This window comes from Pyxicephalus adspersus, chromosome 1, assembly GCF_032062135.1.
Source record: "Pyxicephalus adspersus chromosome 1, UCB_Pads_2.0, whole genome shotgun sequence".
Taxonomy (NCBI): domain Eukaryota; kingdom Metazoa; phylum Chordata; class Amphibia; order Anura; family Pyxicephalidae; genus Pyxicephalus; species Pyxicephalus adspersus.
In genome coordinates, this window is record NC_092858.1 from 123,680,262 (window position 1) to 123,692,643 (window position 12,382).

A 12,382-nucleotide genomic window follows, 5' to 3' on the forward strand; every position below is an offset into this window, starting at 1 on the left:
AGAGATTTTAGATTTTTATTGAAGAAATGTTTTCTTTGTAGTATTTTGACCTGTAATATCTTAATTTGTACAGGACCCTATCTGCCTTGGATGTTATCCCATCACAAGTTTATTCACTTGTTGGGAGTAGCCCCCTTCATCCTTCCACTTCATACAACACGCTTCTTCCTATCCAGGAGCAACGCCAACCCATCGTGATTCCAGATACTCCCAGCCCTCCTGTGAGCGTTATCACAATCCGCAGTGACACTGACGAAGAAGAAGATAGCAAGTACAAGCCAGGAAGGTAAGATCGTGGCCTTGGCTTTTTTTTAATCTTACACCCTAACATAAACGGCCCAGATTTGATCTATAAATAGGGATGGTTCTTTGGTGGTGATATCAGTTCTTACATTTGCTCATGCATAGATTAGTGTATGGTCCTGGCATAGCTGGCTGTGGGCAATGAATGAACTCTTGCGTTCATGCAGTGGAGTCATGTCATTCCAGCCTAATCAATCAACATAGATAAAGATCCTATTCCTGAAGAGAACCAGGTCAATGTTAGCACCAGCGAGTAGAGGTGGTTTATCAATCAGGCAGGTAAGTAAATTCTATTACAGAAGAGACATATTCCTTCTGCAATATAGAAACTGCCTGCCAACATTTTTTTAAATTTAATTTTAGTTCCCCTTAGGCTAAAACAGAATTGGCAGCAGTAGATGTGTAGGCACATCTGAATGTTTGCTGGGTTGCTTTCTTAAAGGTGGAGTGTCTAAGGGGTAATCAGTTCTGGGCTAATCTTTCAAGGATTAAGTAATAAGGCAATTTCTGGCCATTTCTGGCTATTGGAAATTGCTTTATATTAGAATAAAAATAATTTACAGTCGGTTGCCATTATTTTAACATCTTTCTTTTTACATTCCATTGTGTAAAAATGTCAGTTATTTTTAGCCTATTTAGAATGCTTACATTATAGCATAAACAAATGCAATGGCTTACCAACTCAATCCATGAAATCCCTATCAACTGTAAGCTCTGTGGGTTTGAATGTGGATATGGTGTTTTTATGTAGTTAATGTTTTGTAACTTTTATTCTAGCTCTGGGATGAAGATGAGATCAAATGTTATAAGTTATGTTACGGTGAATGATTCTCCGGATTCAGACTCCTCTGTCGGTAGTCCATACATGGCCAACCACCTTTCCAGTCTTAATGGCATCAATGGTGTTTATGATATTCCTGGTAACAGAGGCACTCATCCACAGAATTCCAGCTCCCGCACAATTATTGTGCCTCCACTTAAGACTCAGATACATGGTTGCAGCTTGGATAATCAACTGTCAGGTAAGTATACCCATATGAAACTTACAGTTAAAGGAACTGTTGGTTAAAAAGCAAAGTGCAGACCTACATGGGTCCGAATTGCTTATTGGTAAACCCCCAAATCTTAAGCTTTACAATCTACAACATCATCATAAATATTTGCTTAAGTCTCCTGTTCCCCAGCTCTCCCCCCCTCCCCCCCCCATTTTAATTTTTGTCAGCTTTTTATATTTCAAACATTTTTATTGATATTGGAACAAACAGGCAGTAGTGTTTAAAAGCTCTGTCAGTTTTTTTAAACATCTGAAGCTAAACGTCCTGCATACATGTAGGTACCTCAAGATTTTGGGGATTGCGTCTACCCAAAAAAGCTTACCATACCTTTCGTTCATTGTCTAATGAGAGCAGCTTGGTGGCTAAGGCCAAATTTTTGGGGCATATAGCAGCCAGGAGGATGAAGCTTTGTCCCTAAATATAGTAAGTCAGGTCTCGTAAAGATCACAGAACCACACAGTGAAGGGTTTTCTACCCAACAAAAGGTATTTTAGATATATTTTTTATACCTGTCCTAAGATACTTGAATAGATGAATGAAGTACACAAACCATGAAGTAATTGGTAATCAGCATTGCAAATCATTACAGCTATTTGCCTTTTTTTGTGCAGCAGGTAGTCTTGGCAATACCAGCAAGGCAAAATCTTCCATGTCTTCGAATGGACAATCATCTGGCAGTTGCATTTCTCAGACAGGCTACCGTTCTCATCGTGTGGTAAATGGAGTGCAGCCGCTCAACCTCAGTCAAGTAAGAAACTATTTATTTGTCTTGACACATACACAAATTTGACAAATTTAGTGTTCTTGGTTGTTTATGCTATAGGCATTCAGTAACCCCTGTTGTGTCAGGTTTTTACCACCCCCACCACTTTGTTCCAACTTTCTAATGCCTGTCCCCTTTATATGTGTCATATTTCAATCTTTTTTGTATTATGTCCCAACTGTCCTGTACCTGTGTATTTTAACCCAACTTCCTAGTGTTCTATGTTTTTGTTAGAGTGTATCACTTGTAAAAGTGCAATCAATGTAGTTTAAGTTAAGCTTAGTTCACATTGGCAGTAAAAACTGTGGTGTTTACTGCTCCTAAATGATTACTGGAAACAAGCAAAGTATCTCTAGTATAAATATGGTTTCTGGTTTGGGTTCAATACCATGTATTGGTGTATTCATAGCTCTGGTTTAACTTTTTTATTTTCCTATCTGTCTCTTTTTAGAACCAGCAATCGGCCTCAATGGGATCCCAAGAGAGAAGCATGAATCCACCTCCTCGAAGGCAACAAGCCTATGTTGCTCCTCTACCATCAATCTCTCAGGCACCATTCACTTTTCAGCACAGCAGCCCCTTGCATTCCACTGTGCACCCCCATCTTGCGGCAGCTGCATCGGCCACCAGCCATCTAACCAGCCAGCCTCACATGTATACCTATGCTCCCACGTCTGCTGCAACCTTGGGTTCAACTACATCTATTGCCCACCTCTTTTCCCCTCAGGGCTCTTCAAGACACACAACTTATGCTCCGCATCCCAGTACTCTCGTGCATCAGGTCCCAGTCAGTGTGGGCCCAAGCTTACTTACCTCTGCCAATGTGGCTTCTGCACAGTATCCACACCAGTTTGCCACCCAGTCATATATTGGTGCATCAAGGGGTTCTGCAATCTACACTGGATATCCTTTAAGTCCAACCAACATCAACCAGTACTCCTACCTATAATAAAAATCCAGAAGTTTTTATTTTTTTTTTCTTTAAAGAATTGACTGTTATACAGCCCTGTTTGCTAAAAGCACGCTTAAAGAAAAAAGGGGTTCTCTTCCTTAATGACTGCATTGTTGTAGTCAAATAAGCTTTTTCAGTGTTAAATCATTCTGTGGTTTATGTATTACATTTTTGTAGCATCGTTCGCATAGCTCCTTCCATGTAAAGACTGCATTTCTACTGGCTTGGGCCTCCGTCATGGATTCCTTTGAACTGCAATAACATTCTTCCCTGTTTCTTGCTTTATTTTTGTTTTTGTTTTTGTTTTTTGGGGGGGGGGGGGGGGGATTTATAGTGGTTTAAGGTTTTTAATATATTTTTCTTTTAGTGTGAATTTAATATTTACAAGTTATAAGCTCACTCTTATAAATGTGTGACACATGAAGTATTCAAATTTTTGTTTTTAAATCTGTTCATTTTATTAAGAAAAATTATTTGCTCATGGTTTTTACTTTTTAACAGACTTTACATCTGCAAACTATAAGGTAATAGCTGCTCAGTAGAACCACTTTAGATCAGAAATATTACATTAGCAGACCCATATGTGTTGACAGATATATGCATTATAATTTTCATGCGGAAATGTGAACAAAGGAGTCTTATATCTATTCCCTATTAGGTATTAACTGCATTTATTGTCCTAGTAAATAATGCACAACCCCGTTAAAAAAAATTAATTTGAGCTAAAATAGTTGGAATTATTTGCTAAATATGCTGAGCGTGTTCTCATTTGTGTAAGAAATACACAACTATCCAACTAATGTTTCTTTTCCTTTTTCAGGACAGTTTAAACTTTTAGCATTTCATTTAATAATGCCAAAAATATTTCTGCACACTAATGATGCCCATTTGGAAACTGATTAGTCTAAAGCCAGGCAGTAGAAACTTGGTTGGCCATTATGGATTAATGAACATCGTATTTGGAATTGTTTATTGTATGACTGCTGCTGAAGTAATCGCAATATTTAAATCTTTTTTTTTTTTAAATTGTGAATTTAATTTGTGATTTTTAAAAAATGTTGCAGGAATATTGTAACTAGATATATCTATGAATAGGACGCGCATTTACAGCGTTAAATCTCAACAATGTCCTATATTTGCATACCAAGATTTAAAAAAGTTGTCATATTTATTTAGGGTTTATCTGTTCATATAAAAAATTGAAATGAAGAAAAGAGCAGTTATTACCTTCTTTAAATGTCTGGAGAAATTGATTTTAATTTTTCTTATTAATGTGACCTGTATTTACAGTGCTAACATTCCTGGCATGCATTCTGGATAACTGTTCTAAGACCTTTGTATTTGTCCAGTGAGCATTTGTGGATATAGCAAAGTATAGAAACTTATAGAATACATAGGAACATTCTGTGACTTCGGACACTGTCTGTTTTCAGATAGACGAAGACTGCTTGCATGCATAGGAGCTCTTCCGTTCTTTGGTTACGGAAATCATTCTTTGTAAAGTCACACCTGCTTGCTTCAGCATGCTTTTTTCACACATATTTGGGCCTTCTGCAAGTTGAAATTATAACAAAAAACTTTAAGATTTCATACAGAATTTCAAACTATTTTTGAAGTTTTGTATTTGTATTTTACACAATGTACCATTTTAAAAATGCAGAGAAGAAAACATAAAACTTGGAGCGGCGGAGTGGTGAACAGTATGTCGTGTCACCCCAAGTGCATCTGTAAAATAAATTCTGTCTTTGTAATCCAAACTGTTAGTAATTATACTTGAACCTATGTGTACTTTGTGTTAGTTAGTTTTTGGGGATGAGGGCGGGTAGTGGTTAGGTTTTTTTTTTATATATAGATAGGATTTTTTTTCTCCTGATTTTTTTTTTTTTTTTTAAACCAAAATAATTTGTGGGAATGTATGTGAACAGTTAGTTTTATCACTGTAGCACTGATGAATAAATATATAAAATATATATAGAAAATTTGTTTGAAATGTACTCACCCAGTTGTGGGTAAATGATAACGGAGTTGTTTTGCACAGGTATGTATGGTGAATAATTGTTTCATGTATGTCCACTTAATGTAGTGCCTTAAATGCCAATGTAGTGATTAGTTTACAGTAAGCTTGCCTTATTATAGGGCTGGCAAGCCCCTTTAAATAGAAGCAATCCTTAAAACCTTGGAGCAAGAATTTAATGAAGCTAGGAAGTTGATTTGTGCTGCCATCTCCCCCATCTTCCCCCCAAGTTCCCTCTAGTAGTAAAAGTTATGACACTTTAGAGTAGGTTTACCAATGGCTGCTTCTCTCCTGCTTTTATACACAGGCACACAAACTGTTAAGTGTTGTAGCTAAACATTAGAAATTCTTCATGACATGTAGTTTTCAAAGTGATCTGTCTCATTCATCGTGATGAATTCTCACTAGAAACAGACCCTGAGATTGATGACATTCCTTGTGAGAATCCATGCAAGTTCCAGGATGTTTATACCAAAGAAAGCTTTGAGTACTAATTGTGTCTTTATAACTGGTATAATGTTTCCATACAAGGTTACCAGTTCACATTTCATATGTGAAATGTGTTGTTACTTATGTTAGGTAGATCAAGCTATTGTATATTTTGCCTACAATGGTGGTTTCCATTCTGTGAGAACTTGATTAAGCCCCCTTGAGTAGGATGATTTAAAATCAGTTCATAGTTTGCAGTGTTCAGCCCAATAATTTGTTTGAGCCAGGTAGAAAAAAATTATAGGTGGGTGGCAGCCCTGTACTGTGACCCAACTTTTAGGCAACCACCCAAAAACAGCCGGGTGGTTACTGAAAAGTGCCATGTGGTGCAGGGGAGAACACTGAGTTTGTCCTAACAAAGGTGATAAGACTTATGAGTGCCACGCTTGTGTTGGGATCCTTGTGTTTTTACTCTAGAGGGATAACAAACTGAAGCTCACTTTACAAATAGGAAACCCATTTCAATTATACATTTATATTGCACCTGCAGTTGAACTATCATTGCACAAAATTTTTATTCCATTTTAATTTACAGCTTTGCAGTAAACATGGAGTGCAATATATACACATTCAGAAGTCTTGCCAAGCCTTTCAATGTTTTAACTGAAAGTTTAAATGATTTCTTTTCAATATCTGGTTTAGGTATAAAAAATCTCAACCTCAATTAAGTTAGTGGCAAATGTGTACTAATCTTGCTCTTCGCATTGTGGATTCCTTGGTATACAATAATTACTATTCTAAATGTGTTGGTAAATTACCAGATTATCTTTACCCTTGATGAGCTTCATATATCCCATCCAGTAGTTTACCAGCACCTGCAGTTTGCTGGAGCTCTAAAATAAGGGAAAATGCTTTCAAATGTTAGCAAGAATATTATACTGCCAGAAAGATTCCCTTCCATGAGACATAGCTAAGCAAAGCTCTGTATATGGTTTTTGTTATATTAATGTGAGTGCAGGTGGCTCATTTTATGTTTAGAGCAACTTGTATGGAAGAGTTCAAACACAGCAGGGGTCTGTGGTTTCCTTCCAGATGTAATTTAAGGAAAAAGGACTATATGCTTTGGCTTTTAGGGATAAATTCACCCAACAATGATAGCTTAGCATTTGCTTACTTGGGCTAAAACACCAGTTGGCTGCTTATGTTGTGGCAGTAGTTGGGCTTAAAGTTGTGCAGTATTCTTGGATTGATGTAAGCAGCCAGATGGTGGCTCATCCAGCGATGAACCCAATACAGACTATTAATTTGGGAGCTTTTAGCCTTAAAGACTGCATAACGAAGTTGTATATAATTATCCTTCAGTGATTTAGATTTCATAATGTTTTTGAGCATAAAAAACATAGATTAGTTTCTAGTTTTTCTGGTATGCATTATGCAAACTTTTGTAATCTTGTTCATTTTCAATATGTATATATTGTTTTTTTTTTTTTTTTTTTTTTAGATGGTTGATGAATACCAGATTCAGCTCTTTATAAATAGTCCACATACACTATTATAAAACTTTCCTGTGGTAAGAAATCTTTATTTTTTTTTTTTTTTTTTTTTTGCCATTCCTTCGGTCTAAAAATCCAATTATTTAGCTTGTAACTTGAACATGTCTCTTACAATTTAAAAAATGCATTTATTTTGTGAGTTAAATATCTTTTAAAAAAGTGTATGCTTTAATTATGACATATTTTTCTCTGTGTCCTAATGCATTACTTTCATAGTTTTCTGTTTTCTTTTTTTCCTAAACTAGACACTGATGATATTTCAAAATAAAAATTGTGTGATAACTATCTTTGTAACATTTAAAGGCTGGCTTGAATACAAATTTTAAAAAAAGGAATAAAGTTTGAAAAATACATTTGTATTAGTCCTTATCTTATTACTGGCAAAATATATCATAAAAGATATAAAACATTCCTTAAACCTAATATACCAACCTCCTAATACATAACTTACTACTATGAGTGACCTAACTTTTATGGGCTGTTTTTAGCTTAATGTTGATCACTACATGTAGCCGTGCATTATATGTAATGTTAGTGTTATGTTTTTTTGCTTTTAATCATTGATATTGCGATGTTATTTCATTTTAAAATGTATTCAATATGCTAGTTGCTGTGTTAAAACCTAACAATTCATATTTTATATTGTTGTGCTTTCTTTTCTTTTTTTGTTATAAATATTTTTTTCTCCCCCAAGTGGCTATAAATGTAGTTCCTTGGAATTGATCAATCTGTTTGTGTTGCCGGTGTTCTGAGGGTTATGTAAACTCAGTTTTAAGAAAACAAAGAATAGATATTTAAAATTTATTACTAACTAAATGGGATAAGGGTCCATTGTGAAAACATAGTTTATCATTGGATTCAATGTTTTTGTCTTTGGTTTTACAAAGTAGCTTGTACTTTATGTATTTTCTAAATCATATGGCCAATGTTTAGCAATTGAAATGCATCAATAAACTGGGGTAATTTTCTTTACTGCTGTCTTCTGTTTGCTTATTTACTAAAGTACTATCTGTTATCTGAAGAGATAGGCACAGAAAGGTAGATTTGTATCAGTTCAATGATTACCAAGTTCTAAAAGCGCCAACATCATTCTCACAGCTAAGTGTCATTACATTTTCCAGTTATTGCTATGCAAGATCATAAAAAAACTGGTAATGTTTTATTTTTCCCACTTTTAGAGGGACTATAACTTGACAATTTTCAATTTTTTAACTTCTAGTCCCCACGACTTTGGCAAAGCTGCAGTAATGATAAAGCTTGCTTGTCCCTTCCCAGCACGTCCCCTTTTAAAGCAAATGTCTGCTAGCCTTGCTTTCCTTAAAATTTTCACTCCCATTTTCTCTTTTTATGTGTGTTTTTTTTTTTTTTGTATGTTTGAAAACCTACCGCCTCAACTATTTGTGTGGAGACAAATATTCTTCACACAACGTTTCTTCAATTGCTTAGGTCCTCACATGCTCAGCAACCTCCAGTTGTATCCAACTCCAAAATCTGTCTAATCACATCAGCTGTCTTACATTTAAATTACTATACTCAATCAAATTTCAGGATGAATATGCCGAAATCCAAAACCCAAGATATCTTCTTCTTTCTGTTTTACTGGACAACAGCAGTCACCTTGGCACTCATATCCCTATCAAACTCCATCATACTAATTTTTCTACCACAAGATTAGACTTTAGAGCTTAAGGCAACATACTTTAGGTAGGTAACATACACTAGCTTTCTTCATACCACTTGGTTCCTTTCTGAGTTTACAGTTTTTTGGGCATACAGACTCCCCCCATAACTGGTAGGTGTATTATTAGGGTTGCCAAGTCAAGAGTGGGAATTGAGTTTCCAGATTCTGCCCTGTACTACACATCTGGTCAGATTCATGGCTTGATGAAGACATGGGCACCAAGCAACTTCAAAACACAAGCAACCATTGCTAGGGGTGATGCTAAAATGTGTCAGAAGTCAGAACAGTGAATAGGTATGCCAGGCATACTGAGAACCTTAGTCTACTGTGCTTTAACACTTAGTATTTTAACCCTAGCCCACCTCAAAACAATTACCTGTGTGTATGTATGTATAAATATATATATATAACTCCTACACATGCACACCTCATTCTGCTTTATGAGGTACTGAATAGGTGATCACCTGAATAAAAACTTATTTATTGAGTAAAAGTATAAAATCCACTGCTGTAATAAACACTCAACTCATGCAATGTGAAGCCGAAACAAATGAAAAGAAAGATTTTAAGTGAGGAAAAGAAGGGCGTCATTTTGGCTTTACAGGCACAAGGATTCAGGTTGCTTCTATCCCCAAAAGTTCACAGGAACAAATTCAAGCAATAGGCACTGGGGACAACAAAGCTACAACCTGGCAGAGGGCGAAAATGGATCAGCACTGTGAGAGATGATCGTGAGGGCTGAAGTCAGAAAAAAAATCCCCTTTATCAGTGAGAGTCAGGCTGAGGTTTGCGAAAGACTCCAGGAATTGGACTGCAGAGGATTGGAGTAAGGTAATCATCTCTGATGAGTCCAATTTTCAGCTTTGCCCAACTCCTGGTCGACTCATGGTTAAACAGAGACCTGGAGAGGCCTACAACCCACAGTGTCTCGCACCAACTGTAAAATATGGAGGAGGGTCAGTGATGATCTGGGGGTGACACAACAAGGCTGGAATCAGGCAGATGTGTCTTTGTGAAGGACACATGATTCAAGCCACATACAAGGTTATCCTAGAAAAAACTTTTGCTTCCTTCTCCTAAGACTGTTTCCCAACTCAGAGCATTAATATTTCCAGCAGGTCAATGCTCAATGCCACACAGCCAGAGGAATCAAGGGTTGGGTGGAGGATTACCAAATCAAGGGTCTGTCTAGGCGAGCCCAATTTCCAGATTTGAACCCTCATCACATCTGGACATCAATAGGAAGATGGATGGTCACAAACCATCAAGAAAATCTAAGCTGTTTGATTTTTTTTTGCAAAAAGAGTGGTATGAAATTACCCAACAGCAATGTAAAAACTGGTGGAGAGCATGCCAGAACACCAGAAAATCAGGTTATTCCATCAAATACTGGTTTCCGAAAGTTCTTCAGTCAAAACAATTTTGCCATTTTCTTCAAGAGTGAACGGGATTTTTTTTCTTCGAATTAATCAAGTTCTGCAAACACTGCATCATTTCTTTTATTTTGATGTATTGTTATTTCTTTTAAAACTATGCCTAAAATTATAAAAAAATATTTTCATTTTGAAATTAGGAAAATTGTTTGCATTTCTTAAAAACTAAGGAAAAGCTGTTCTGTTCAATACTTGTACCTATAAAAGATAAAACCTATAAAACTGATCATTTTTGCAATGGCCTCTTATTTTTATTTTTAAAGCTATATATATTTATTCATTGTTTGAACATGATGGGATTACAGTAATAGAAAATGATGCTTACATTAGGGAATTTTACTTAAGAACAAAAATCGTAACAGTTTGCAGTGAATGTAGATCTCAATACAAACTATCCAGGAGGTAGGGAGTTTTTGACAAAAGAGACATGCTAAGTATTGTAATGTGGTGGCTTTTTACTTTTTTCCATGCTCTTAAATTTAATTAAAGGTAAAAGCTACTCCCACAATCACCACATGGTGGTGCTGGAAACATTTATCTGTCTACATCAGTTCAGAAAAATGGTAAAGCCAGTGAAAAAAGTAATTGGTTACTGGATCTCATCCTGTTTTTCACACTATGTTAGAAAAAGGCCATTGAATCAACAATTCATTGTCCATAGATAGGTGGTATCTATTGAAATGTATTGTTTTCAGTCACCGAAGATGAATTCAGAGTCTACAAATTACTTAAAATGTATATGCTTCCCCTTCTGCCTGAGATCCTCTGGACAAATTGTGACAGAACTATTAGGAATTTACATCTAGAGTCATTCTGGAAATTTCTTCCTTGGCTGCTCTCAAATTAAACCTGTCCGCACATTGAATTATGCTGGTGTTTACAGTGAAAATCTTTAGTTTTCAGTAATACTTAAGATGGTTGTAGCGATATAAGTGCACATACAACATCAACAGAGTTAGGCACTGTCCCTGATACTTTTTTTATTTTATTATTAATATTAATAATTATAATAATAATATTAAACAGGATTTATATAGCGCCAACATATTACGCAGCGCTGTACATTAAATGGGGATTGTAAATGACATACAATACAGACAGTGACACAGGAAGAGAGGACACTGCCCACAAGAGCTCACAATCTAGGAGGTGGGGAAGTAACACACAATAGGATGGGAGATATGGTGTGATGGGAAGTAGTGACGGTTTTAAAAAACAGAAGAAGACGGGTAGACAAGTTTGAAAAAAAATGGGTTTTGAGTGCTCTTTTAAATGAGCAGAAAGTAGGAGCAAGCCGAATAGGATGAGGAAGACCAATCCAGAGAGTTGGAGCAGCTCTAGAAAACTCTTGTAGCCATGTGTGTGATGAGGTTATAAGTGAGGAAGTCAGTTGTAGGAGGAGTGGAGAGAGAGGCCAGAAAGGTAAGTGGGATTATTTGCATTAAAGTTAATTTTCAGGACAAGCTTTCATGAGCAAACTGCACATGGTCCAATCTGGTCCAATCAGTACTGACACAGAAAAGTCTGTCAGAATGTTGAAACATCTGTAATGTCAGCAATTTCTGAGATGAAAAAAGCCCAAACTACAAAACAATAAGTAAATCTGATAAAGGGCAGACTAGTGACTCCAGAATGGGAGGGGGGATGAAAAAAGTCACAAGTGACAGTAGTCATAAAACTAATAGTAAATAAGAAAGCTAAGGCCCACATTTAGTTCCGTTATTTCTTGTGTCATATAGAATTAATATTTGGTTTTCAAATGTATTTTTTTAATCTTTCCTACATTCTGCAATCTTGTCACTTTTGGCTGTGAAGGAATTCTAACTGTTTCTAACGCCCTGTCACAGAGATCTGCAAGTAAGACATAAGCAGAAAGTAGCTTAACTTGTTCCTGGGTTCCTAACTTGCTTCATAACCATCCCAAGCTGTGCCGCTTTTTGACTGAACTATGTTAGCCTAAAGCATTGTTAGAATTAAGCTTGATATTGTTTGTTGTAAGTGTCTATAATTTGTTACCCGAATAGAGGATGTACCGTGTTTCCCCGATTTTACGACATCCCCATTAAGTAAGCCACCCCCAATTTTTAAAAAAATAATTAAAATAAGACACTCACCCGTTTATAAGACAGCTCCAGATATCTGATCCTGCGTGTGTGTCCTTTATGCTGGCTGCAGCGTGTGTGTCTCTGATGCTGGCTG

The 12,382-nt window shown here is 36.2% G+C and overlaps 1 protein-coding gene across 9 annotated transcripts in view; it reads left to right on the forward strand.

Annotated features, from left to right (window-relative positions):
* Positions 1–5,567, forward strand: part of HIPK1 (homeodomain interacting protein kinase 1) — a 47,412-nt gene extending 41,845 nt beyond the window's left edge. For 6 of the 9 annotated variants that reach the window (XM_072426048.1, XM_072426032.1, XM_072426023.1 and 3 more), the window contains 4 exons: positions 74–286; positions 1,081–1,325; positions 1,970–2,106; positions 2,573–5,567. In XM_072426048.1, coding sequence (XP_072282149.1) covers positions 74–286; positions 1,081–1,325; positions 1,970–2,106; positions 2,573–3,070 — 1,093 coding nt within the window. In that variant the 3' untranslated portion in view covers positions 3,071–5,567. The remainder of the gene's footprint in view (positions 1–73; positions 287–1,080; positions 1,326–1,969; positions 2,107–2,572) is intronic. The other 3 variants (XM_072426058.1, XM_072426041.1, XM_072426085.1) reach the window with 1 other exon arrangement.
* The last annotated feature ends 6,815 nt before the right edge of the window (positions 5,568–12,382 follow it).